The 26,194-nt window shown below is 18.1% G+C and overlaps 5 protein-coding genes across 5 annotated transcripts, besides 27 other annotated features; 1 reads left to right on the forward strand and 4 right to left on the reverse strand. All coding sequences in view use genetic code 6, as the record gives it.

Annotated features, from left to right (window-relative positions):
• Positions 1 to 59: a microsatellite.
• A 257-nt stretch (positions 60 to 316) lies between these two features.
• Positions 317 to 364: a microsatellite.
• Positions 317 to 366: a microsatellite.
• A 40-nt stretch (positions 367 to 406) lies between these two features.
• Positions 407 to 726: a microsatellite.
• Positions 407 to 740: a microsatellite.
• Positions 741 to 1,512: 772 nt separating this feature from the next.
• Positions 1,513 to 7,846, reverse strand: IMG5_156920 (hypothetical protein; the record flags this gene model as incomplete). The annotated part of the gene is made up of 6 exons (XM_004030553.1): positions 1,513 to 3,324; positions 3,372 to 4,348; positions 4,570 to 5,166; positions 5,245 to 5,464; positions 5,511 to 6,142; positions 6,199 to 7,846. The coding sequence occupies 6 exons, from the start codon at positions 7,844 to 7,846 to the stop codon at positions 1,513 to 1,515; spliced, it is 5,886 nt and encodes a 1,961-aa protein (XP_004030601.1).
• Positions 3,577 to 3,618: a microsatellite.
• Positions 7,847 to 7,900: 54 nt separating the features above from the next.
• Positions 7,901 to 7,972: a microsatellite.
• A 2,097-nt stretch (positions 7,973 to 10,069) lies between these two features.
• Positions 10,070 to 10,118: a microsatellite.
• Positions 10,079 to 10,155: a microsatellite.
• Positions 10,085 to 10,151: a microsatellite.
• Positions 10,156 to 11,439: 1,284 nt separating the features above from the next.
• Positions 11,440 to 11,467: a microsatellite.
• A 335-nt stretch (positions 11,468 to 11,802) lies between these two features.
• Positions 11,803 to 17,555, reverse strand: IMG5_156930 (hypothetical protein; the record flags this gene model as incomplete). The annotated part of the gene is made up of 4 exons (XM_004030554.1): positions 11,803 to 12,386; positions 12,410 to 15,443; positions 16,817 to 16,872; positions 16,919 to 17,555. 4 exons carry the CDS (start codon positions 17,553 to 17,555, stop codon positions 11,803 to 11,805), a joined length of 4,311 nt encoding a protein of 1,436 aa, XP_004030602.1.
• Positions 17,556 to 19,170: 1,615 nt separating this feature from the next.
• On the reverse strand, positions 19,171 to 20,296 carry IMG5_156940 (methionyl-tRNA synthetase, putative; the record flags this gene model as incomplete). Its single annotated transcript, XM_004030555.1, has 5 exons — positions 19,171 to 19,337; positions 19,499 to 19,564; positions 19,621 to 19,770; positions 20,192 to 20,208; positions 20,283 to 20,296. The coding sequence occupies 5 exons, from the start codon at positions 20,294 to 20,296 to the stop codon at positions 19,171 to 19,173; spliced, it is 414 nt and encodes a 137-aa protein (XP_004030603.1).
• Positions 20,086 to 20,143: a microsatellite.
• Positions 20,116 to 20,159: a microsatellite.
• A 677-nt stretch (positions 20,297 to 20,973) lies between the features above and the next one.
• Positions 20,974 to 21,015: a microsatellite.
• A 119-nt stretch (positions 21,016 to 21,134) lies between these two features.
• Positions 21,135 to 21,188: a microsatellite.
• Positions 21,179 to 21,225: a microsatellite.
• Positions 21,226 to 22,027: 802 nt separating this feature from the next.
• Positions 22,028 to 22,085: a microsatellite.
• A 78-nt stretch (positions 22,086 to 22,163) lies between these two features.
• IMG5_156950 (protein kinase domain protein) lies at positions 22,164 to 23,484 on the reverse strand (the record flags this gene model as incomplete). Its single annotated transcript, XM_004030556.1, has 5 exons — positions 22,164 to 22,204; positions 22,248 to 22,625; positions 22,687 to 22,871; positions 23,020 to 23,091; positions 23,150 to 23,484. 5 exons carry the CDS (start codon positions 23,482 to 23,484, stop codon positions 22,164 to 22,166), a joined length of 1,011 nt encoding a protein of 336 aa, XP_004030604.1.
• Positions 22,208 to 22,246: a microsatellite.
• Positions 22,915 to 22,967: a microsatellite.
• Positions 22,916 to 23,007: a microsatellite.
• Positions 22,917 to 22,965: a microsatellite.
• Positions 22,917 to 22,974: a microsatellite.
• Positions 22,917 to 22,989: a microsatellite.
• Positions 23,485 to 23,825: 341 nt separating the features above from the next.
• Positions 23,826 to 23,881: a microsatellite.
• A 197-nt stretch (positions 23,882 to 24,078) lies between these two features.
• Positions 24,079 to 24,128: a microsatellite.
• Positions 24,129 to 24,731: 603 nt separating this feature from the next.
• Positions 24,732 to 24,779: a microsatellite.
• A 383-nt stretch (positions 24,780 to 25,162) lies between these two features.
• IMG5_156960 (lim domain protein) lies at positions 25,163 to 25,859 on the forward strand (the record flags this gene model as incomplete). The annotated part of the gene is made up of 3 exons (XM_004030557.1): positions 25,163 to 25,189; positions 25,244 to 25,546; positions 25,608 to 25,859. 3 exons carry the CDS (start codon positions 25,163 to 25,165, stop codon positions 25,857 to 25,859), a joined length of 582 nt encoding a protein of 193 aa, XP_004030605.1.
• A 100-nt stretch (positions 25,860 to 25,959) lies between these two features.
• Positions 25,960 to 26,023: a microsatellite.
• Positions 26,024 to 26,194: the final 171 nt, after the last annotated feature.

Here is a 26,194-nt window from a genome sequence, read left to right on the forward strand (position 1 = left end):
CCCAACCCCAACCCCAACCCCAACCCCAACCCCAACCCCAACCCCAACCCCAACCCCAAACCCTAAATCCTAACCTCAATCCCAAATAATCAATCTAAACATATATATATTCATATAAATATATTTATAAACCTCTAATTTTCTTTTTTAAATATATTTATTAAACTATACATATACATTTAAAATTATAATTAATTATTTTTTTCAATTTTTTTATAATATATTAAAATAAATTAACAAACATATTAAAATATTTAAAAATATGTATATATAATTTAAGATTATTATGATTAGCTATAATAATTTTTTATTAATAAAATATAATAAATATAATTTGAAATTATTTTAATATAATTTAAATATATAATATTTTTTTTTTATTAATATAATAATTAAATTTGTTATTAAAATAAAATAAAAATAAAAAAGATAGATATAAAATAAAAATCAAAATAAAAATAAAATAAAATAAAACTAAAAACAAAAACAAAATAAAAATCAAAATAAAAATAAAAATCAAAATAAAAATCCAAATAAAAATCAAAATAAAAATCAAAATAAAAATAAAAATCAAAATAAAAATAAAAATCAAAATCAAAATAAAAATCAAAATAAAAATCGAAATAAAAATCAAAATAAAAATCAAAATAAAAATCAAAATCAAAATCAAAATAAAAATCAAAATCAAAATAAAAATCAAATAAAAATAAAAATAAAAATAAAAATTAAATCAAATATAATATAATATAATATAATCAAGAATATGCAAAATTATTGATTATACATACATATTTTTTAAATATTCATTGTCATAATATTTCTAATTAACTTCATATTATAAAATATAAGTATAGACTATTAGAAAAGTTTGCCAAACTTAAATTATTTTCATAATTTTTAATGCATTTAACATATTATTCAATTTTATATAAATTATAATTTTTTGTAATTATTTAAACGTTAAAGTTATTTAATAATAATGTTTTTTTTAAAAATAGTCTTTCTAATATTTAGATTATTAATATTTTACTTTTTATATTATTACTTTTAAGCATTTATATTTTTTTGTATTTTTTTTAAAGTTTAATCATCAAAAAAATTGTGAAAAAAACGGATTATTGCATTTTTTTTCTTTTCTTGAGTTTTCTTTATTTTTTTCTAATTCAAGCTTTAAACAATAGAACTTAAAATTAATTAATATTTTTTTTTATTCATTAAATTTTAATTGATTTTTTGAATACATATATATGTTGATAAGTAAATTAAAATTTAATAGCAAATAAGAATTTTTTTTTATAAAAATATAAATTTGTTTAAATATGAAAAAATAAAAAATTGATCGGAGTTTTTTTATAAAATAATAATATAAAAATCACAATTTGGTTAATTATAATTTTGAGATTATTATTTTATAAACTTTTGATAAAATTTATTAACTTTAAAAACTTATTTATATAGTATTTTTATATTGTAAATAAAAAAAATTGCATTAAAGAGAATTATAAAATTCCCTCATAAAAAAAAGAAATTAAGTTATTGCTTTAAAATGCCATGCTTTATCAACCAATATTTAATTCTTTTTTCTTTGGTGATAATAGCATCTGGCATATACATTTTATATATATATTTATATTATTAATATTCATTAATAAATTATTTAATCAATATATATTCAGCAATAATAATATATAATCCAATAAGTGATACAATCATTATAGAAATTAAAATTTAATCATTCATTTTTTATAAACTTAAGAACTCTTAAATATCTTTATTCCATGTTTCCAACAAAAATTATTATAATTTCTTTTTGTAATAATTACCTCTAGAATAATCTATTAAATCTTGAACATTTAAATTTTAATTACTTTTAATATTTGGATCTTTAATATCATCAGAAATTTTAATACTTAATCTTAAATTAAAATTACTTAAACCATTTTACATTGCATTTTAAACAACGGAATTGCACTCCTAACTTTAATTTTATTCTTTCCATAAATTTGAGTATTAAATACAAGGATTATTGAAATAAATTTTCTAAAAGTTATAATTAAAATTACCTTCATTCGTTATTAATAAATTTTAATCCCATTTTTAATTTTAGTAAATATTTATAAAATTTTGAAAATTACTTTGAATATTTTGTTTATAGTTATTTAAATTTATCTTCATTTCTTTTAATATTATCAATACTATAGTATTATAAGAAATTGTTGTTTTGAAAAATTAAAAATTTCGAATCTTTATTTCTAGACTGTCCATAGAAGTTTTAATGTCTAATAAAAAAGAAAAACTTGATCCAATAGTTATAATGCTAAAAACTAGAAAATAAATAAGCGATCTTATCTTTAATTTTCTTAATAATTTTCCATTATTAATATTCTTTTGCCTTTTAATAAAATTATTGTTTGTATCTTCTGATTCTAATAAATTAAAATTAAATTATTTATTCTTTATTTAATTATAAATATTATTATTTTATTAATAATCTTGAGCCTCATCCATAACTTTCCTATTACTTTCTACTGAAAAGTATTCGTCTTTTTAAGTTACGTAGTTGAATTGTTCTTATATGTAATAATTATAGTCTAAAATTATTTTTATATCTTTCTACTTTATATAAATAAAGCTTTCAAGTATAGATTAGAAACTATTGCATACAATAAAAATTAATTTTACTAATACTAAAAATGATAAAAGAATAGTAATACTTTCTATTATTAAAAACAAATAAAGTATATATTATACATTATCTACATTTTCTATAAAAAAGTTTATTATATTATCTTCAGCTATATCTAAGTTATTAATTAACTTTTATACAATGTAATTTCTTTTTTATTTATTTTAATTAATATATGTGATTTTTTTTAATATAAAAAACCTTGAAAATATTAATTCATTACTATTTTCGTTTAATTCGTTTAATTTTTTTTCTTTTGCTTTTTTTGAGAGCATTTAAATATAATATATGTTTTATTCAAAAATATCAAAATTATCCAATTTAAATTACTTTTAATCAAATTAAATAATTCTTTTCGTTTTTAAAATATATTTGCTTATTGAATTATATTCTATTATATTCGGGTCAAAAATTGACTTTTTGATATCTAAATTTAGATTTAGTTCAGAATAATATGATTCTAAATCAATAAAATTTTAGAAGTTATTTTCTTAAAATTAATTTGTGTTTTAAAATATACTACCTTAAATATTTTAATTATTATAAATATTACTATTTATCATAATTTAATCTAAAATATAGTCATATCCTTCAAGAATTTAAACATTTAATTATTTTAATTAAATACATCTAGAAGCCTTTAAGAGAAAATAAATAAATATTGTTTTCGTATATTATATATTACTTAATCTTAAAAAATAGTATAATTTTCAAATGGTATTAAAAAGAATATAAAAAGATTAAAAAATATGAAAGCTATAAAGAACAATCTAATAAATAATTTAATACTAGTAATTGTATTAATTTATTTTTTAGGTTTATTATTATCTTCCTTGACATAAATATTTTCTTAAGCATTAAATGAATAATTTCTAACTCCTTTCTTATTGTTAAAATCATTTTAAAATATTTAAGAATCTTTTTAAATATTTTTTTAATTATCAGAATTTAATTAATATCCTAGCCCATTCGATTTACTAATTTTTAAAGTTTCGTTATTTAAGCTTTATCTATTATCAAGTTTATTTGTGAAATTAAGGACAAAACTATTATTTAAATTTTCTAAGAAACTTATTTTAATTTTTGGCTTTTAAAATTCAGGAGAAGGAGACTTATCTTGTTTTAAATTATTCAAATATAAACCAGTTTTAATCTATTCCAAATTAGAAATTTTCATTATCCCAATTCGTGCGTTTCCAATTTTTTTAAATTCAGTAACACAAGTAATTTTAATACTTTTTTGTTTGGTTCTTTTTATGTGTAATAAATAAATGTCTTTTATTATCGAATATAAAATTTTATCTCTTTAATTATTTGAAAATACATCTGTTTATTAATTATTTTCCATATATTGAGTTATCTTGCTTGAATTTAATTCATTTTAAGTTTGATTTTCATCTTTTTTTATAGTTTGTTTCTTATTAAAAGTTTAAGGTCTACTTAAATTGGTTTCAAGGCAATTACCAGAATCAAATTAATTTCTTTTTTTATCATTCATTATTCTATTTTAAATCATTCGATAATAACTTTGCATAAAACTGATTCCATCTACAGGTATTTTAGCTATAAATCTCAAACATTCTTACTTTTCTAACCTTAAATCAATTTATCCATTAAATTATAAATCATCTTATTCAAAATCAGTATCTTCTGAAATTTAATCTAAACTTTTTTTTAAATTTTCATTCCCCTTTTTTTTTTTGCAATTCAATATATTTTTTAAAAAAAATATAATTATAATATATTTACATCACCATTATCAACTTTATATAATTAATCTAAAGTTTTTTATCTATTTTCTCTTTTTAATTATAATTCTCTTTATTATATAAAATTTTAATTGAAAGTTTCTTATGATTTTAACTAATCTTATATATCTAAACAAGATTAGTCCAATTTAGAATTATTTTCATTATTTTATTCATTTGTCAATGAAAACTAATTTTTATACAATCTTTAAGATTGCTAATTTAAACTAATCTAAGGAGTATTAAATGTCTCTTCTTTACTTTCCTAAATTAAATTGGCATTAGATTCATCCATATAGTTAATATTATTATTTATAGCAAAAGAATTACTTTAGTTTAAATGTTTTTATATTATGTTTTAATTGCTTAAATTTTATTATTCTTCATTATTATTTATATTAGTTAATAAAGATAGTTATTATTATTTTTTCATTTAAATTTAATTGCTTTTTTTCTTTGCAATAGCTTTAATCTTATCAAAAAAAATATTATTACTATTAATTTTTAAATCATTATTTTTTAAAGAAATTTTTTTTGGTCTTTATATAATATTTGCAATACCAGTAAATTATTCTTTTTTTTTTAATCCAAAAGTGACTAAATCATCTTCCGTAAGGAATTCATAAAATCTAGAAAACTATAAAAGTTTAGGAATTACCAAAAATAAATTTAAAATGATTCCTTCTTAATTCTAATTATTATTAACTTTTAGTATTTTGTTTTCAGAATCACCTTTGTTTTTTGAACATTATTTCTATTGATAGCATTCTGTAAGTTTTATTGTTTTTTAATATAATTCTGAATTTATACCAAATAAATCGAAAAGTTCCTTTGACATACTCTCTATCTCCCAATCTTCATTAAATATTATAAAATTAATAATTCTTCCATTAAAAAATGTTATGGGACGAATCAGTGCTATAAATTAAGATTGCCCTTATAAAGTTACATATTATTTTATAAATTTCCAAGCAGCAAATAATTATCCTTATTTATTTTAACAAAAAATTCTTCTTTATGAATACATAGCCTTTTTATATAAATATATATACATATAAATATATAGATTTTTTTACTTTTGATTTTCCTGTTTAATAAAATTGATTGATTAATTTTGGATGAACAGAACTATAAGTAAAAGGCATCAAACTAGTAATATTATATTAGTTTTCGATTTCAAACTTATTATAACCAAAAATTTAGGTAACTGATTTATTAATTTGCAATATTTTTCCTTTGCTATCGCTATTAACTATAAATACACATGATTTTTTATCAAAAGTCATAGCTATTTTTTTAATATTTATTTATTCTGTATTTTCTGCTTAATCTATTTCATCTTCTACTTAATAATTTTAAATTTCTTCGGAAAAAATATCAGTTTCATTAACATTATTTATTCCTGAGAATTTTTCAATTAAAGAAATTTTGACTTTTTTATTTAAAATATAAAGAATGTACCACGCGAAATAAAATTTCCATTTTTTTCTATAATCTAGATAATTATTTATATTTATCCATAATTTTTTTAACTCTTTAATTTAGATTTGTACACTTAATGCAATTTTATTACATTCTTGTAAATTTATTTTACTTTTTTAAAGTGTTTACCAGAAAGTTATATTTAAGCTTATTATATATTTAATTCTTTCTTTTATTTCATCTATTTTTATTTCAATAGGAATAACTTTTTCAATTTCTAATTTACCTTTATACATTATATATGAAATTACAAATATTTTTTTTTAAAAAAAAAAAAAAAACTTTTATAAGCTTTTTTATTTCTTTTTTTATTTTATTTTAGAATAAAATGTCTTAATCTAAAAATTCTAAATTAATCAATTAAATAAAGAAAACTATTTTCAGAAATAGTAAGATATTAAAGAGCAAGATTATAATTATTAAATTTAAAGTATTAAAATTCAGCATAATCAATATAAACCTAATAATCCTTATAATTTTTATTAATATAGGATTCAATCCAATTTTTAATAAAAAATTTGCATAAAACATTTCTATTTATATTTTATAAATATTTATCACAATTAACTAATTTATTCTTTTTTGAATCATATATATTTTTGCATTTACAATAACATTAATATTACTATTAATTAAAATTACAATCAGAATTTAAATGACTAAATATCATTCCTTTGAAATATGCATCTGAATAAATAGCTTCCTATTAATTATTCATGAATTATGAGAAGAGATATATTTTCTTTCGAATATCGTTAAATGTATTTGGATATATTTATATTTCTTTAAGGTGCTTTATTATCTAGTATTTTTATAGTTTTTTAAATAATATTACTAAAATGAATATATTAAAAATTAGATAATATAAAATTTTTTCTGAATCAAGGTTGTAAATTTTTAAAGCCCTTTTTATACATTAATATATAAAATAAAAAAGTTTTTTAATTATTTACCTTGTTGTTTGATCAAATAATTAACTAATTTAATTAGCAAAATAAATAATAATTTGTATTTAAAAAAAATCTTTTATTTATTTATTTTTGAAAGTAAACAATCCGTCTGCAAACAAGAATAGATAAACTAAATATCCTGATATTAAATTATTCAAAAAAATATAAAAGATAGAATATGAATAACTTTAAAATTTAAAACACACAAAAATACTGATAATAAATCGACAAAAATCAAATTTTAACAAATTGATTGAATAATCGCAAGCTAAAGCATCTTTTTTACTTTAATTTCCTGAATTAAAAAAAAAAATTCCTAAATACCACATATCTAAAATTCCAAAAAAAAGTCCTATTATAGAAATATAAAAATAGACTGAAGAACTACTACAGATTATTTTTATTTGAGAAAAGATATCCTCTAAACAAAATAGATAAGACATTTAAGTGATTATTAAAGGCATAAAAAGAATCCAATTAAATAACTATCCTAAAATAACAAACCATCTCCCAAAAAAATATTTTCTGGGTTTTATTTAAGTATTAATATATTTTTTTAAAAAGCATATTAGAAATAATAAAAATAGCATTAAAAAATAAAAAACGGAAAATATTAATACAATTAGATATGATGTAGAAGACATTGATAATAAATATAAAATATCTAAGTATTTCACTATATTAATTAATTCATTTAAATTAGTTTATTTTAAATTATATTAAGATATTAGAAAATCATTATATTTATGCAAACTTGATATATTCAATACGAAAAAGCATACTAAAATCATTAAATATGCTTATTCAATAGAGGATTTTTTAAGCATTAATAAATCTAATGCTACTGTAAAATTTAATATGGACAATTATTTTTCATTTTTTTATTTATTTTAATCAGTTTAAGATGCATTTTTTTAATATTTTGTTGTTATTTGTTTATTTAAGTCAATTGTTTATTTTAATTCTATTTATTTGCTCATTTATTTGTATTTAATTTTTTTTTTTAAATACTTATATATTATTAATTAATTAATAATTATTTAAATATATTTTAAGTATATAAATATTTAAATATATTTTATTTTTAAAAATTTTTTGAATATATTATAAATATTTTTCTCTATATATTATATAAATAAAAAATTAAACAAATAATTATATTCTATGCTAAAAATTTAAAATATATAATTTAATAGTATACTTAAAATTAAATTATATATAAAATATTCAGAATATTTAATTAAACTTTTCTTAAATAAAAATATATGTAAAATATATATTTATTAAAGAATAATCCTTTGATATTAAATAAATGTATATTTTTGTATTTACATACTAATATATTCAGGTTTGAATTTTTATTATTGATATTCTTAAAAAAGTCTAAATAAAAATATTAATTTAAAAATTATGTTAAAAAATAAATATTTTTATTACTTATTTACAATATAAAATAATAATTATAAAATTACATTATAATATCTCTAAAATATAAAAAAATAAATCATATTTAATAATATATAATATTACTTGAAATAATATTGATAAAATAGTAATTTATTTATTTTAATAATTATTTAATTTTCTAATATCTTTCATTAATTATATTTATTTTTGTTGTGTAATTTTTAAAATGTATATTTCATTATTTTAATTAATTAAATTAATATTTAATAATATATTTTTTTATTTTCGTTTTTAAATTAATGAATTATAAATATTTTTTTAAAACATAAAACAAATTTTTCATTAAAAGTTATTTTTATTAAATTAATAAGACTGATCTAAATATTAAGTGTTTTTCATAAAAAATATAAATTATTAATGAAACAAAAATATAAAAAAATATATAAAAATATTATATATTTAATAAAATAAAATTAATTTTAAAAAAATATTTTATTTTGAATCATACTTAAATTTTAAATAATTTTAAAATATAATTTTCTTATTGAAAAAAAAAATATACTTTTGACAAAATCATAAATATAAAGAAAATATCATGGCAACTATTATAAAAAGACCAAGATAAATAGATTATTAAAGATTAACAACAAAACTAAATAGTTTAGAGGAATTTTTAAATTTTGATACAGAAAATCTAGGAGTTTATATTAAAGATTTTCATTAAAATGAAAATGACAATAATTTACAAACATAAGTATCTAAAAAATAAGAAGTACCCATAATAGCAATAACAAATATTCAAGTAAATAATAAAACTATTGAATTAGAGTAAATTTAAAAGAGGAAAAAATATAATTTTCAAAATTATATAAAAACAACATTAGAATTTTATTGTTAATAGTAAAATAAATACGAATCTACAGACAAAGATTTAATTTTTATAAAGGATTTCAATGAATAAAATTAATCAAATTTAAAATAATCCGAATTTGAGTAATTAATTATTGATTTTGAATCTAATTCTGGAAAAGACTCAATTATAGCTTGGATTGATATGAAATTAATACTTTTTAAAGATATAAAAGATAAATTTTCCTTTAATAATATCGAATAAATTTATAATTATTGGAAATCAGAAAGAGAATTAATAAAAAGACCTTTGTTAAGGTATTTTTTAAAAAATAAATTATTTTAATTTTATAATTGAAATAGAGCTAATTGTAAACCAAGTTTTAATGATAAAGATCCGCATGTTGCCTTTAGGCCAAGAGTAGCAGAAAAAATGAAACTAAGAAAATCATAAAAATAAAATGATGAAGAATAATGCGTAAGATTTCTTTAATTTAAAGAGGAATTAGCAAAATATAAATAAATTTAGGGTTTTATTAAATTAAGAGAATAATTAAAATGTACTTTAGTTAAATTAAGTTTTTTTGGATTTTTTAATGAAATTAATAAAATTGAAAAAAATTCATGTTTGTGGTTTTAAAATGACTTTTTTGAAAATATTAAGGATTTTGAAAAATAAAAATAAATTATAGAAGATGAATTTTTATAATTGAAAGCCTAATCTTCTTTAATAAATAACTCAACTAACTAATATGATCATAAAAGTTAAAAAATATTTATTAACTATACTTATTTAAAAATAAAAAACAGAAATAGTTATAAAAGGACTAAAGAGAACAAATCATCAAAAAGTTAATGATAATAACAAAAAAGACGAAATAAATATTGAATTGCCAGCTATTAAATATAAGTAAAACGAAAAGGCAAATAATGATTTTAATTTGATAATAATAAAAAAAAATATATCAAAAGATAATAAAAAAGAATCAGATAAAATATCAAAACATGAATAAAAAAAATAAGATAAAAAATAAAAAATAAATTCTTAATCTAATTAAATAGACAATTAACAAAGCAACACTATAACTTTAAAATTACCAATAATATCAAATAATAAATTTGATTTGATAAATAATGAAGAATGTAAAGAAAAAATAAGAAAAAAAATAAAGAAAGAAGAAGAAAATTAATATAGCGAATAAATTAGAATTAAAAAAGATAAAAAACAAAATAATATATAACATTTAAATAATTCTTAATAATTAAAAAATGAATAAAATAGTGGACAAAAAGATTAATAAAAATAAATATCATAGCAATAAAGTTAATAATTACAGCAATAATAATCATAATATTTACAAAAATAACAATCAATTTCTTAATTTTAATCAAACAATAATTCTTAACCTATGAAATCTTTGTAAAATATACAAACTGATAATTAAGAACTAGCTTCATATATTGTCAGTCTTTTTATTGATTTAAATCAAAGTTAATTTAAATTTGATAAAATTTTAAATTTTGAAAATAATTTGATTATATAAAACCCAAATTTATTTACTTAAAAGTAATAATTAATAAATGCTTAGCCTTAAATATTTAATTCTTAATAATATAGCCAAAGCATTTCGAATTAGGATTTCAAAAATAATGCATCTAAATAATAATTATAAAATCAATAATACAGTATAACTAATAATAATTAAATTTAAGATGTTTAAAATATAGCGAAACTAAAGAAAACTCCAAACAATTGTATTGCCTTTTAAATTAGAATCAGATAAGGAAGATAATTTCTTAAATTTGTTGATAGATACTTTGATGAATAGGAAGCAGAAAGATATTAAGATTATATTAATTATGAAGCAAATTATAAATCTAAAAATTATAATAATAGTAATGATAATTTTTAAGAAGAATAAAAATAGGAAATTTAAAACAAAAATGATTAAAACAAATCTTCAAATATATTTAGTTTTAAATAATTAGATAAAAATTCGTTTAAGAAAAATTATTTCTTGGAAAAAAGTGAAAAATATAAATTAATTGCTTAAAATGTAGATGATAATGATGAATAACTTATATATAAAAATAATTCAATAATTAATCATTAAAATTTAAATGAAGAATAAAGTAGTAATTTTGAATAAGAAATTAAATTTTTAAAAAGAAATATTGGTATGGCATTAAAAGATTATGTAAAAAAAAACAAATTATTAGATCAAATAATATGATAATTATAAAATATTATATTTAATATTTAACTTTTTTTATATATAAGATTATATTTATTTAGTTCTAATTTTTTTAATTTTAAATATATATATATATATATATATATATATTTCTTAGATTGAATAATAAATATTTCGTTTTATCATTTTGAAAAGAAGAATTGTTAACTGTTATTTTTTTGAAAGATGTGTATTTATTTATGTCAATATTTATCTTTAATAATTTTTTATTAATTATTAATTTTCTTTTAACTGTTTTATTGGAGATTTTAGCAATATTTATATCATTAATATACTAAGTTTAAAAGTAATAAATATTTTTATTTTTAATTCTTTAAAATTTAAAAAATATTTTACTAAATTATTAATTATTAAAAGTTTTATTTTATTATATGTAAAAAAATAAAATAATAAGCTTTATTTTTTAATAAAAAATAATATTTATTTCATAAAAATAAAATAAAAATTAAAAAGCAAACAAAAAATTAAATTATTTCTTAATATATAGTTTCAACTATTATGCTTTAATCTTCATCTGTTTCAACATCTAAAACATACAAATTACTCTTTAAATCAGGATATCCCGGAGTATCAGACCCAACAGTTAGATATACTTTGTATTATGTCTTCTGTACCAAATTTTCAAATATAAGTTTTTACTAACTATTTTATCGCACATAATCATTTGCACTAACTGCTTCAATATTAAAAGCATTTAATTTTTTATAAATTTAATTACAATCTGGTGCCGGTTAATTTGCATTAGTTAAAATTCCATAAACATAAAGGTCTTCATTTGCACTTACTTAAATTATAACTTATTTACTTGTTTTTTCCAAAATAGTAGGGTTTTTTTTTAATGAGGGAATTTTAATAGGAATATCATTTACTTAAATAGTAAAGGAAGCATCAAAATTCAACAATCTTTTTTATAATTCACTTTTAAATTTACCATTAAGCATATTAATCATATCTTTAGGCGAATCGAAATTAGAACTCTTATCATCAGGAACCAAAAAAAAAGTTTAATCTGTATAAGTATTACTCAATTACCTATTTCTGCTTAATTAAGTATTTTAATTTAAAGAAATTACCCTTTATATTTTTAAATTTAATTTTTTTTTTTTGTGAAATTTTTTTACTAATTTTCATCAACAGCTAAAACAAAAGCGATCATTCTTCTAGCAACTCTTAGTTCTATTTAATTCATTGATTCTTTCAAAAAACGAACTATAAAAGAAGCAGTTCTATATTTAGGCTTTGTTTAAATATCTAAAGTTTTAATTTCGCTGATTAAATATCCTCTATTTTGGGCTAATACGAATATTGTATAAGCACTTCCAGCTGTTAAGCCTGTTATACTTATTTATGCTTTCGAATCTCCTGAATTAGGTATAACTTTTCCATAAAAAGATTCCGTAGTAAGTGCCGTTGGCGGTCCTTATTCCAAAATTTCTTAAATTGGGGGAACTTTAGTCCCTTTTAACCCTACTGAATAGAAAATAATACAAATCATATCACACTAAGTTTCCAAACAGACACTAATTTAACCTTTTAAATTAGTTATTTCATTCAAACTAATTATTTTTGGTGCGCTTTCAGTTTATTTTTCAAGCTAAAAATCCAAAAATATCGTTTGTAAAGAAAAAGATAATCTGTTTGTACCTTACAAATTTAAAATAACAACTCCTCTTTCTGTATAGTTTTCATCGTTAGTAGAAATAGAATTAATTCTTAATATTTTTTGAGTATCTCCTGCTTTAAATAAAATATTATTTGTTGATAAGAAAACGCCAATATATTCAGATTCGAAATCGGCTTTTATCAAAATATCTTTATGTGGAGAATTTTCTAATGAAAATAATATATCTAAAGATGTTCCTTAATATGGAATTTTATTTAAGCTGCTTATTTTTACTAAATTTATTTTATTATTTATTACTCTAACTATCAATTTCTTTATAGGGGCATAATAAGGAATTAACAAATCCCCTACAGTTTCCCAATATATATAATAATCACCCACATTAGTATTTTCAGGAACTGAAATTCTAAAAAAAGCTTCCTTTTATCCTTTCTTGAGTATTATTTAAGTTGGAATAATATTAAATTCACCTTTAGAAGTAGGTTAAATGGTCAAGTCAAATAAACATGGGTAATCTATAGAAACTTTAAGGAAAGAACTCATAGTTCCACCACTTATTTCTACAATTTCCTCATTATTAAGTTTAATTAGGGGTCCATTATAAATAAAAGTATTATCTATAGGATCGAGATTTAGATAACTTTTTTCCAAAGTATTTTAATTAAATCCATCAAAAGTAAAAACCAGAATTTTTCCTGGCTATGAAACTTTGTCCGGATTTTCAATATCTATAAGTGTAAAAAAAATTTCTCCGTTAACATCTTCTGTATTTCCTGAAATAAAAACATAGTTATTTTTAGAAAAACAACTCATACTAGAAAAAGCTGGATGAGTACTTAAACATTTTACTATTTTATCCGGAATGTCATATTCTGAAGGAAATTAAACAAGGATAAGTCCTTTAGAATCGCTTTTTGGGATATATTTAAAAGTCTAAATTTAAAAATTATAGGTAGCTTTTTGCCTACAAAAGTTATTTGATAATGTAACATTATAAAAAATAGCAAGCCCAGGTGAATAGTAAGTCTCTAAAATTACTGAATTATTATTATAATCTAAAAAATAGTCACTTTAAACAACTAAAGATGTTGAAATTCGAAAAATACCTGTATTTTGGTTATTTATTTTGTTTGGATTAATTATATTATTTATTTATATTTCAATAGGATTCTATTAAGAAGGAATATAATTAGTTATTCCAGAAATAATGATTTTCCTTTTTTCCAAAGTACACTTTATTTGACTATATAACCCTTTGGTAGAAACACAAGTAACTAATCTTCTTGACAAATAATCATCATATACTTCTGGAAATTCAATATTTATTTAATTAGCAGATGTCAAAATACTAGTTGGTACGAAGCGGAATATATAAAATGCATTTTCAGCCTCGTTTCGAGGATAAAAATCTATATATTGGATATCTAAAGTTTTCCCAGAATCATAAAATGTCAAGTATCGGTTTTTATTTGTGCTTTCGTCAGTTATAAATATCTTTTAGCCATCATAAGAAATAAATATATTGAATTCTTCGGATTAACCTATTCGAGAAGGGTTAAAAATTTCGAAAATCTAAACTATTATGTTTTGTTAAGCTTCATAATCATTATAAGTGGTTATTTTTATGTAAGAACCTTCAAATTGACATTATTAGAAGCCTTTTAAACCTCCAGAAACTTTACATTTAGGAGAATTAGATATCTATAAATATTATTTAGAAGGAAAATTTATAAATATAATAGACCCTTTGGACATTGACTACTACAAAGAGAACTTAAAAGTATAATCAGCAATTTAATTCACATTTATTGGAAAAGCAGAAATTCCTTCGAAAACAATATAGGAAGGAGAAAACTCATCTTTAACGATAAAAGAACCGAACAAATTTGATTCATTTATTTTATTTCCTTATTAAGTATAAGTTATTATTCGGAAATCTCCCGACGATTGTCCTTCTACTAATGGATTCTTGACTCCTTATACTCTTAAATAAAATTCAGAATTAGCATTTTAAACTTAAGGAATGGTTATTTTTATTACATTTTTTTATATTTCATATTTTATTTCTTATATCTTATTTTAAAAATAATTATTTCTTTACTCCACAATAGGTTAAGGAACACTCCCTTATAAATTATATTAAGTTGGAAATATTATATTTATGCATCCGTTTTAAGGAATTATATCTTAAGTACTTAAAGTAAAATCATAGTAAACTCCGACATATTTAGCTCCTGGCTTATTTACAGAAAGTGAAGTAATTATGAAACCTTTTACATTTCCTGATGAAAAATTACTATTAAAATAAACTCCATATTCAGCATCTATAGGACTCAATTTATACCATTCCATTACATTTAAAGTAGAAGACTAATAAGGAGGATAAAGTAAATTAAAAACTGTAATAACTGGTGTTGATCCATTAGGCCAACTATTGTCAGTCTTTATATATATTTTTTTATTTTATAATAAAATAGTTTTACTTCAATAATTAATTAATCAAGTTCATAAAAAAGATAACAAGTATTTTCTTTGTTACTAGCTACTCCATATAATGAACATTTGTTTATTAAATTTTTTTATAACAACTTAAATTATCCATAACGTGGTAAAAAAACGTAAATTAAACTTCCTTTAAGTAAAGAATGTGTAGTTGTATATTCCAAATTGAATTATTAATTAATTTATATTTAATTATTTGGAGAAGAAAAAAACAAATTTTCTTCATGTTTAACAGAAGCATTTAAAGTTAACATTTAGGTTATTTCTTAAGTAAAAAAGGTAAAATATTGTTTTAAATTGTTTTGTTTTCCTGTAAAAACAACATATTTTATAGATCCTACTCCAGATTGTACAAATACATTTGGAACATAAATAAAAACACGTTTACCTACCTAAGTTGATGCAAATCCTCTAATTAGAAGGCCTTTAAATTAATTTTAAGATAAAGATTTATATCTACATTCAAGCTAATATCCTGGGCTTGCTTACATTTCTGAAGATTTTCCGAAAATACAAGGAATAATTTAATTATCTTTCAAAGTTAAATCCGAAAAATCGAAATTACCTTAACTAATTTAAAATAAAATAAACCCGAAATCAGTATTTAAGCTTTCAGAATACCCTTCGATATTTGCCTATAAAATAAATGAAATTTAAAGTACAGTTTTTGATTCAAAGCTTTAATTCCTAGTTAATAATTTTATGTCTTGGCTTATAATACTATCAGGAATCATAATAATATACTCTGAATAGCTTTAGATTACATCGTTCCCTGCGCTATTTTTTATTGTAATGTCAAATAAATAAGCATGAGTAGTTTATTTAGGTTTTTTTATTTTATTTAGTATTTCTACTTCTACTATATTTGCTGATATTCCACTTGAATTTATTATTTATATTTGATTTTCAGTACTTTTGCAAGTAGAAACTACTCCATTTAATTTACAGTCTCCATTAGAAAGTGCTGAAATTGTAAAATCAGAATGCAAAATAAGTATTATTTATTAATTATTTTAAAGCTATGCATTTAATTAAATTTTGAATTTAAAGTTGGCTACATTTTATCCATTAGCAGCTTATAAATTAACTCCTAAAGGCATTTAAGATGGCTTGTTTTATACAAAAATATTTCCAATAAAACCTTAATCAATTAAGAGGACTCCTTCATAAATACTTACTTGTATTTAGTCTGTAGTATCTTTTTAATCGGGATTTTTTAATCTTACATGTATTATAATTTCTGATTTTGAAGAGTCTTTTGAAAAATTTAGAATCTCTAATTAATTAGCAGTATTTACTTTATATTAAATTACTTTATCTTTCTCATTTAATAATCCTTATGCGGCATAAACAAAATCATAAGAAGTATCTTTTTTTTATTTTATTAAAAATAAAAATAGGTATATATTTTTTACTATTAATTATCTCTAAATTAGGAGGTAAATCAATAACAATTCTTTATCCTACCTTTATTACGTTTTAAGGAGTAAATTTAAATATATAATCCATAATTTTCATTTTGCTAATAACTGCATTAGCAACAAGTGACTAAACTGAACCATTAATAATATTTCCTGGTTTAATATAGACACCAGGAATGTTATTTCTCCAAGTATAAACAGTCTAAGTGCCAAACCTATGTACAGAAATTGTAAACTCTTTCGTAGTTTGTGAATTTTTTGGATTAATAATTTCCATTTTTAATCCGATTTCAGTTTCACTAGTTACATAATCGCCAAACCCAGTAACTTAAACAACGTTTTACCCGGAAACTACACAAATAAACTAAGCATTAATAGTATATCCAGCTACTTAAATTGCCTCACAAGTGATTTTATTTTATACAGCTGAAAAGGAAAAGCCTGCATTTAGATCAAAAACAATATTTAAATAAGATTCTTTTGGAAAAGAAACTGAAGTTTTAAATTCGAAATAATAAAAAGTCTTTTCTCCTGCCGAATTGTTGTCCATATATACTTTTGTAAATGGAAGAAGGATAATTTTACTTGATATGCCTATATCTCCGAATATAAGATTTTCATCAGATATCATTTATCCTTTTTTTACACGGATTATAAAGTTTCCCGAACCTCCTGCTGTACTTGGATTTAGAACTTAATTTAGTTATAACTATATAGCTAATTTTTTATTTTATTTTTTTAAATAAAATTTTAATAAAATATACGCGTATTTTTTTATATCTAATTGCTAATTGTAAATATTATTGTTCGAGATTATAAAGTGCATATGTAGTTACAAGTATTAGTATTAACTAATGGAATTCCTAATTCTTCTATATATTTATTTGGAAATGTTATTTCTATTGTATCTCCTTCTTCTAATTAGTTTTCATCTAATTATAAATTAAATATATAATTAGAAATTTCATTCCTATTAGTGATTGATGCATATATTGCATTTTCTAAAGGAATTATTTTCCCTTTTTTAAAAAATTTATGTATTAATTTTCAAAAAAAAAATATTAATTTCTTAACCTTAAAACACTAGTTTAAAAATAAATAATATATAAATTATTAATGATTTCATTATTCAATATATTTAAAAAACTTTCCTATTTTTACTTATAAACAAATAAATATATATTTATCCAAAAAAAATATTATATATTTTTTTTTTATAATTATAAAACTAAAAAAATAATAATTTTTTAAGTAAATTTTATTACAATATATAAAAAAATTCAAAAAACAAATTTATTTCTAAAAATATATTTTTTTCTTCCAAACAAATTTTTAAAAAGTTACTATCATTGTTAAAGTTAAAATTTCCATTAATATCTCCAGAAAACTAAAAACTTCTAAACTACAAAAATTCACTATTAATATATTTCATATCAATATTCAAAACTTTATAAATACTCAAAGTATATTCAGGAATATATGGATAAAGTAAAATTCCTAAAATTCTTATACTTTCAAGTGCTAAAAAGGAGCATTTTTATTTACTAATTTAATCTAAATATTTATTCCAAGGCGCCCTTTCGCTAACTAATTTATTAGTAAGAGAACAGAGTTCATAAATATGAATATATCCCCTTCTAAAATCACAACTATTAAATAAATTTGTAATTTTTTAGACAATTTAAATAAAAGAATTAATATACTAAACATCTTATTCATCCAAACTCCACTAAATATTTTCAATAAGTCCCCCTTTAATAATTTTTGGATTAACAACTCTAGAAATAAGATTAACATAATTCTCTACATGTAAATTAAATAACTTTTACATATCAATTTCATCAAAGTTAGTATCGAAATCTTATGGACCTTCGGCTAAAAAATACAGCCTAATACATTCTTATCCATATTTTGTTTTCAATTCGAAAGGATCAACTATATTTCCTATACTTTTGCTCATTTTCTTATTATTTTTTATCCAATGTGAATGTACGATTATTTTTTTAGGCGTTTTTAAACCTGATGCCAATAAAAAAGAGGGCCAAAAAATCGCATGAAATTTTACTATATCTTTACCTATTATATGATAAAAATTATCAATATAACTTTATTTTGTTTCTTCAGGAAATCCAACTCCTGTTAAATAATTTGTAAGGGCATCAAGCCATACATATATTGTAAAGTTTTCTTATTAAGGAACTTTTATGCCCCATTAGAGCCTACTAAATGGTCTACTAATAGATATTTCACTCATTTCTTCTAATTAATTTATTGTATAGGTGTTTGAGTGATCGGGATGAATTGGACGGTTTTATTAAAGATACTATTTTGTTCTTTCCTTTATTTTCTCTAAACAGAATATGTGGTTTTCTTCTGATACCCAATTTACATGTTGATTTGTTTCTTTTGTTATCTAATTTTTTATTAATTTTAAAAATAATTTAATTTTTACTAAATTTTCATTTTAATCTTTTATTAAATCTTTTTCAGATATAAATGCTTCATCAGTAACACTATACCAGCCTTCATATTTTTCTATTTTATTTTTTCATTTTTTTCTTAAATAAAAATTACTTATTTAAATATATCCGTTTTCTTCAAGTTTATTCCAAAGATTTTAAACAGCATTTTTATGTGCATCTGTAACATAATAATTTTTTTTTTTTAATTTAAAAATTAAAAATAATAGAATAAACCGCTCGAAGTTCTATTGAATACATCGTATTATATTGAGAATTCTTTCGAAAGTTCTATAAAACTTTGGCTTATTTCATCTACAAATTATTAAGGATTTTACTAGGCTTTTAATGCTGAATTTTATATTTTTTATCCATGTTCATCAGTTCCTTTTTTATTTAAATTCCATATTTATTTAAAAATATTTTAATATTAAATTATTTACCAGTTTAAAATAATGTATTATAATTATCTATTTTTTTCCATCTTCTGAATGAATCAGATAAGATCAAAGTATATAAATGGCCTATATGTGGTTTAGAATTAACATAAAAAATAGGAGTCGTAATGCAAATGTTTTTTTAAATTGTATGATTCTTTTTTTTAAAAAAATATTATATTACATTATATAATCAATTTAATTTTTTTTTTAAACAAAAAAAACCTTAAATATAATCTTAAAATATAATTTCATTTTTTTAATGAAATTGAAAAATAAAATCAAATATAAAGATTAAAAATAAAATATTTATAAAATTAAAATTATTAATATAAAATTTTTTTAAGTTTACTTTAAAATAAAAATATTACGGAAATTAGAAAAATCTCTATTTAATATTTATTTATTTTTTATTTTATTCCAAATATAATTTTAATAATATAAATAAATTATGATTTTTACTCGTTTATCTTCATTGAATAATATTTTTAATTAATATTAGTTTATTTTATTATGCTTTTATTTTTTTTCAAACAAACACATACTCAGGTACACTCTAGATAATTATCAATATTTTAAAAAATTGATGGTTTATTTAATGATAATAATAGTATTATAAATAATTTTGATAACGAAGTTAAAATTAATAGATTGAAATTTAAATGAATTTACGATCATTAAAATTATCTTAATATATTATAAAACTAATATCTATAATTTAAATTATATATTTTAAACATAAATTTATTAAAGTAATAAATAATATTAATTGTAAAATATTATATTTTATAAGAATACATTTTTAATTTAAAATTAAATTATACTTAAATCTGACATTCAAAAAATAAAATATATCAATAAATATGGATAAAATATGTAATATATTTTAAAATTTTACATTAGTATATTTATTTTTATTAATTAATTTATAAATTTCTAAAACTAATTTTTAATTATAGATGAAAATCAAAATTACATATATTATATAAGGTAATTATAATATAATTAATTATAAAATATTTATATTGTATATGATTTATAATAAAAAAAAACTATATTTTTATTGCTAAATAATTATTATGTTTATTAAGTATAGTAAATTAATAAAGTATTATTTATTTATATATAGTATAATAATTTATATATTTAATATAAAATATAAATTATATTTAAAAAATATATTATTATAATTTAATTTATTATAAAAATTATAATATATTATATGAATATAAATTCTATATATATTATAAATTCATTATCTCTTATATATTAATAGTATTTATTTCTTTAAGAATATAGAAAAAAAATGAAACAAAAAAAATATTAAATAAAAATAAATATTATAAAAAAAATATAAAAAATATTATATATATATAAATATTTATTATATTATAATTATTTTATAACCATAAATTATATGACTTTTTCATTAATAACTAATTATTTCAATTAATTTTTATATAATATTTTTATAAAAAATAACAATATAAAATAAACAAAAATATGTTTAATAAAATTGCTTATTAATTCACTAGAAAATTTAAATACTTTTAAAGCATAGATGATTTCTTAGTTTAACATTAAAACAAAGAATATTTTAAACGTAGATTACAAATAATTAAATATAATTAAAAAATGTAAACTTCTATAATTGGAAAAAATTAAATTTAAATACCATTAGAATAATTAGAAATTAAATTTACAGGAAAAGAAGATTAGAAAGTTAAAAACAATGCTGAAATTATATTTAATATTAATGAAGCTAATTTTTTTTTAAACGATAAAGCTAAAGAAAGATTCAAATCCTAATTTTAATAATATTTTATTAATGATGAAATTTTTGTAATGAAAAAAGATAAAGGAAAAACTTAAGAAGAAAACTTAACTGAAGCTATTTAAAAACTTAAAGACATGGTTTATAAAGTTAGTATTCCTTTAAAAGGCGAATATTAGTATATTCCAAGGGAATTAGTTAACATAGGTCAGTAAAGAGTAAATTAAAAAAGAAGAAAAAGTGAATTAAAATAAATTAGATAATCTAGAGTCGTAGAATGAAATTAAATAAGTTTTTTACTTTATATATATGCTATTTTTATTATCTATAATTAATATTATTACTTTATTTGATAAAAATATTTTTAATATTATGACTTTTAAAATATTTTTTATAAAAATAATTTATAATTAAATAAATTTAATAAACAATTTATTTATGTTAATTATAAATATATTTATTTATTATATAAATATTTAGTTTTTATTAAAAAATTTACAAAGTTAATATTTAAAAAAAAAATTCAATTAAAATTTATTATATTATTTTTCAAAAGTTTATTAATTTAATCACAATTCTTCAGTATTTTCATTATTAATGTAAGTAAATCCTTAAAAAATTTAATAAAAAAAAATATATATATAAAAAAATACCTTCCACATTTCTGCCAGGGCCATCCTTGATAGAATTAGTCCAAGAATCAACAGGCATATTTTTAAATTAATCATCAAAATAAGACAATCCGAAGTCTTAATCAATTACAGGAATAAAAGGGGGTCTATATTATTTACTCAAAAGAATATCCCAATTAATATTCATAAGCCATGGATGCTACTTAACTTCATGAGCTCCATTATATCCCAATCTTTATTACGGATTTTTTTATAATAATCCATCAATAAAATTGATACAATTATTTGATAAATAAGAAGGAAATTATAATTATGCAGATAATATCTATTAAAACATTTATGCTTAGTTTTATAAATAAAAAGGAGGAGTACCTGTAAGACATTCATATACTAATGCTCCTATATAATTTATTAAAAAATTTTAAAAATAATAAATAATCATAAGTTAAAAGAAAAAAACCTAATGTCCACCAATCAGCTGGTTTAGCATATCCTTCTTATCTTAATAATTCAGGAGCCATATATTCAGGTGTTCCGCAAATAGAATAAGCTAATTTATCACCTTCTAATTTATTTTTAGAAAGGCCAAAATCAGTTATTCTAATATATCCTTCAACATCAATCATAACATTTTCTGGTTTAAGACTTAATTTTTATATATATTATTTAATTTTATTTTGATAAAAAGATATATAAATTTATAAACATATAAATATATAATTATATATATATAAATATATATTTATATTTTTATATAAATATAAATCTAAATATAATATATCTTTTTTTTTACTCTCTATATATTATATCATTCGAATGTAAGTATTCTAATGCAACTATTATTTATGCTATATAAAATCTTGTTCTTTTTTTAAAATATGTAAATATTTATTAATATATATTTATTTTTATATTATATATACTAATCTTCTGTAAAAACTTAACATTTTTTTAATAGGCTAAAAAGTTCGCCTCCAGGACAATATTCTAAAATAAAATAAAATTTATATTAGGTTTAAAAAGAATAATAAAGCTTGATTATAAATGGATGATTCATTCCTTCCAAAACATTTCTTTCAATTAAAACGTTGTCTATTTAACGCTATTTTTGAAGTTTTTCCTTTTTTATCATTTTCATTGCATAGTATTTATTATTATCTTTTTTTTTAACGAGAACTACTTTCGCATATGTACCTTTTCCTAAAACTACTTTTGTTACAAAATCATCTATTGTTTTTTTCTTTTCTTCAACTTCCATATTTTTATTTTTTTACAAATAAATTTTTATTTATTATAATTTTTTATTAAATAATTAATTTTTTTTAATTTTTATAAAATTCTTGTTTTTTATTTATACATATATTTGTTAATTATTTAAATCAATTTTTTAAAAAAGATAATTATTCTAAAAATTCTTATAGTATATTTTCTGTATTTTTGTTAATTTCATTAATTTTTTGTAATATTTTCTCACAATTATCTGCTATATAATGTTTATTATTTTATTCTTTTTACTCACTAATATATGATTTTTCAGATTCGTCATCTTTTTTTTATTATTCTGAATCAGACGATTTATAAGATTTAGAAGATGATCTAGAAGATTTTAACTTGAAGATTTTTAACTAGAAGACTTTTAACTTAAAGAACTTTTATTATTCAAATAACTAGAATGAGAAGATTAATAATTACTTGAATTATTCGATTAATTAGATAATTTTCTTTAACTAGTTTTTGATTTCATATTGTTAAAATATTAATTATTTAATTCTTAATTATTTTATTATTGCGATGTGTTTATTTAATTAAATTAATATTAATTTGGACTATAACCAATCTAATCTAATTAGTTTTAATTATTTCTTGAAATCTAATACTAATTTCGTAAAATCTATTAATAATAATTATAATTATAATTCATTATTTTATTTAATATATATATTAATCTTAAAAATAAAAATTATTTATTTATTTTTATTAAAAAAAAATATATAATATATACAATTATATACATTTAACTTCTTTTTAAATATAATAATTTTTTTCATTTTTAATAACAAAAAAACAAAAAAAATGAAATCAAATATATTGCCTGATCTCCCAATTAAAACTGAAAATTCAAATTAAAAATTTTTAAAATCATCTTCAATAAATCCTTTTAAAATTTCTTAAGCCATTAACTAAGCCTAAGGTTTATAAAAACGAAATTCTTTACAAACTAATATTGCTTCTTCTAAAAAATTTATTAAAGAATTTGCAAACAAACTAGAAGATCATTAATCATAAATCGAATCAAGAAACTAAATAATAGAAGATTTAGAAAAGAGATTTTTTATGATTAAATAAGAACTTTAAAATGAAAAGACGGCCCTTCATATTAAAACAGAATAACATATAAAACTATAAGAAAATAACGACAAAATATAAAATAGATTAAGATAGTCTAATTAAAAAATAGACGAAATGCATAATAAAATTGCAAGTTTAGATAAGGAAAAAACAGCCTAAATATAAGAAAGAGAAATAAAAATTTAAGAAAACGAAAAATAAATTCTAGAGAATCTTAAAAAATTTAACGATTTCGAAAAAATAATACAGGAATAAAGTAAAATTAGCTCAGAATTTCAAAAATAAATAAAAAATTTGTAAGAAAATATCATTAATATAAAATAAGAAAAAACTAATTAGAGGAAAAAGTTAAAATTTAAGAAAAAGAAAAATAAAATATTACAAGCGAAAATCTAGAATTGAGATAAAAAACTGCTCTTTTTAAAGAAAAATATCAAAATTCTATTTAAGAAGTTGAAAATCTTCGGTAAGAATAAAAATTAGTTAAAGATTAATTAGAAGCCACAAAAAAAAATATATCTGACGAAAAGCTTAAACAAACTAGCATTGATAAACTTAAATAATTAAACGAATAAATTTAAAATGATATGGAATTAAAATTAAATGAAAAATAAGTATTTTTTTATTATAATTAAAAAAAAATATATAAAACAAATTTTTTAAAATAGGAACATATTAAATAAAAAACAATTTAAATAGAGACTTTCTAAAAAGAAATAACAGATAAAAATGAGGAATTAGCTAGTTTAAAATAGTATATTTAAAAAAAAGAAGACTAAATAGTTAAATTAAATAATTAACTTTTAATTGAAAAGTAATCTTAAAACTTACATTTAAATGAATAAGATTAATTAAAAGAACAAGTTTTTTCTTTAAAGGAATAAATAACTAAGCTTACTGGAAATATTTCAGGATTAAAAGGAAAGGAGGGTATTTTTAAATAAAATGTTGATAAATTAGAAAAAGGAGAAGTAAATTGTTATATTAATAAATATATTATTTTATCGTTTTCTAAAAAAACAAAAAATAAAGGTAGAAATAATGAAAAATTTAAAATGTTAATACTGTTTAAAATTCATCAAAGAACCTGTTACTATTATTCCTTGTGGGCATTCTTTCTGTTAATAATGTAAAACTGCTTACAATAAAAGTTGTATTAAATGTGGACCAAAAGTTAAAATAGAGGCTATGTATAGAAACGAATTACTAGACGATATTATTGAACTTGTAAAAATTATAAGTGGAGCAAAAGAGGCATTATAAAGTCTTATAAAAATGAAATGAAATTTTTATTTTTTTAAAAATTATATTAAGGATTTAATTATCAATTGTATTATTCATATTAATTTTTTGTTATTTATATTTATTAAATAAACTTTAATATATTTTTAATCAAACAATATATTAATTTTTATAAAAAATATTTTATGATTTTTATGAAATAAATAAAGAAGTTATTAAATTATCAATAAATTAAAATATAATAAAACTTAAAACAATATCGACCATAAAAAATAATAATAATTAATAGTTTTAATATTGTCATAAAAAAAAAAATATGCTAAAATAATAAAATAATAGATAATTAGATAATATTTAAAATACAAAATTCACGTAAT

The sequence above is a fragment of the Ichthyophthirius multifiliis genome, assembly GCF_000220395.1.
Source record: "Ichthyophthirius multifiliis unplaced genomic scaffold scaff_1120509251190, whole genome shotgun sequence".
NCBI lineage: Eukaryota > Ciliophora > Oligohymenophorea > Hymenostomatida > Ichthyophthirius > Ichthyophthirius multifiliis.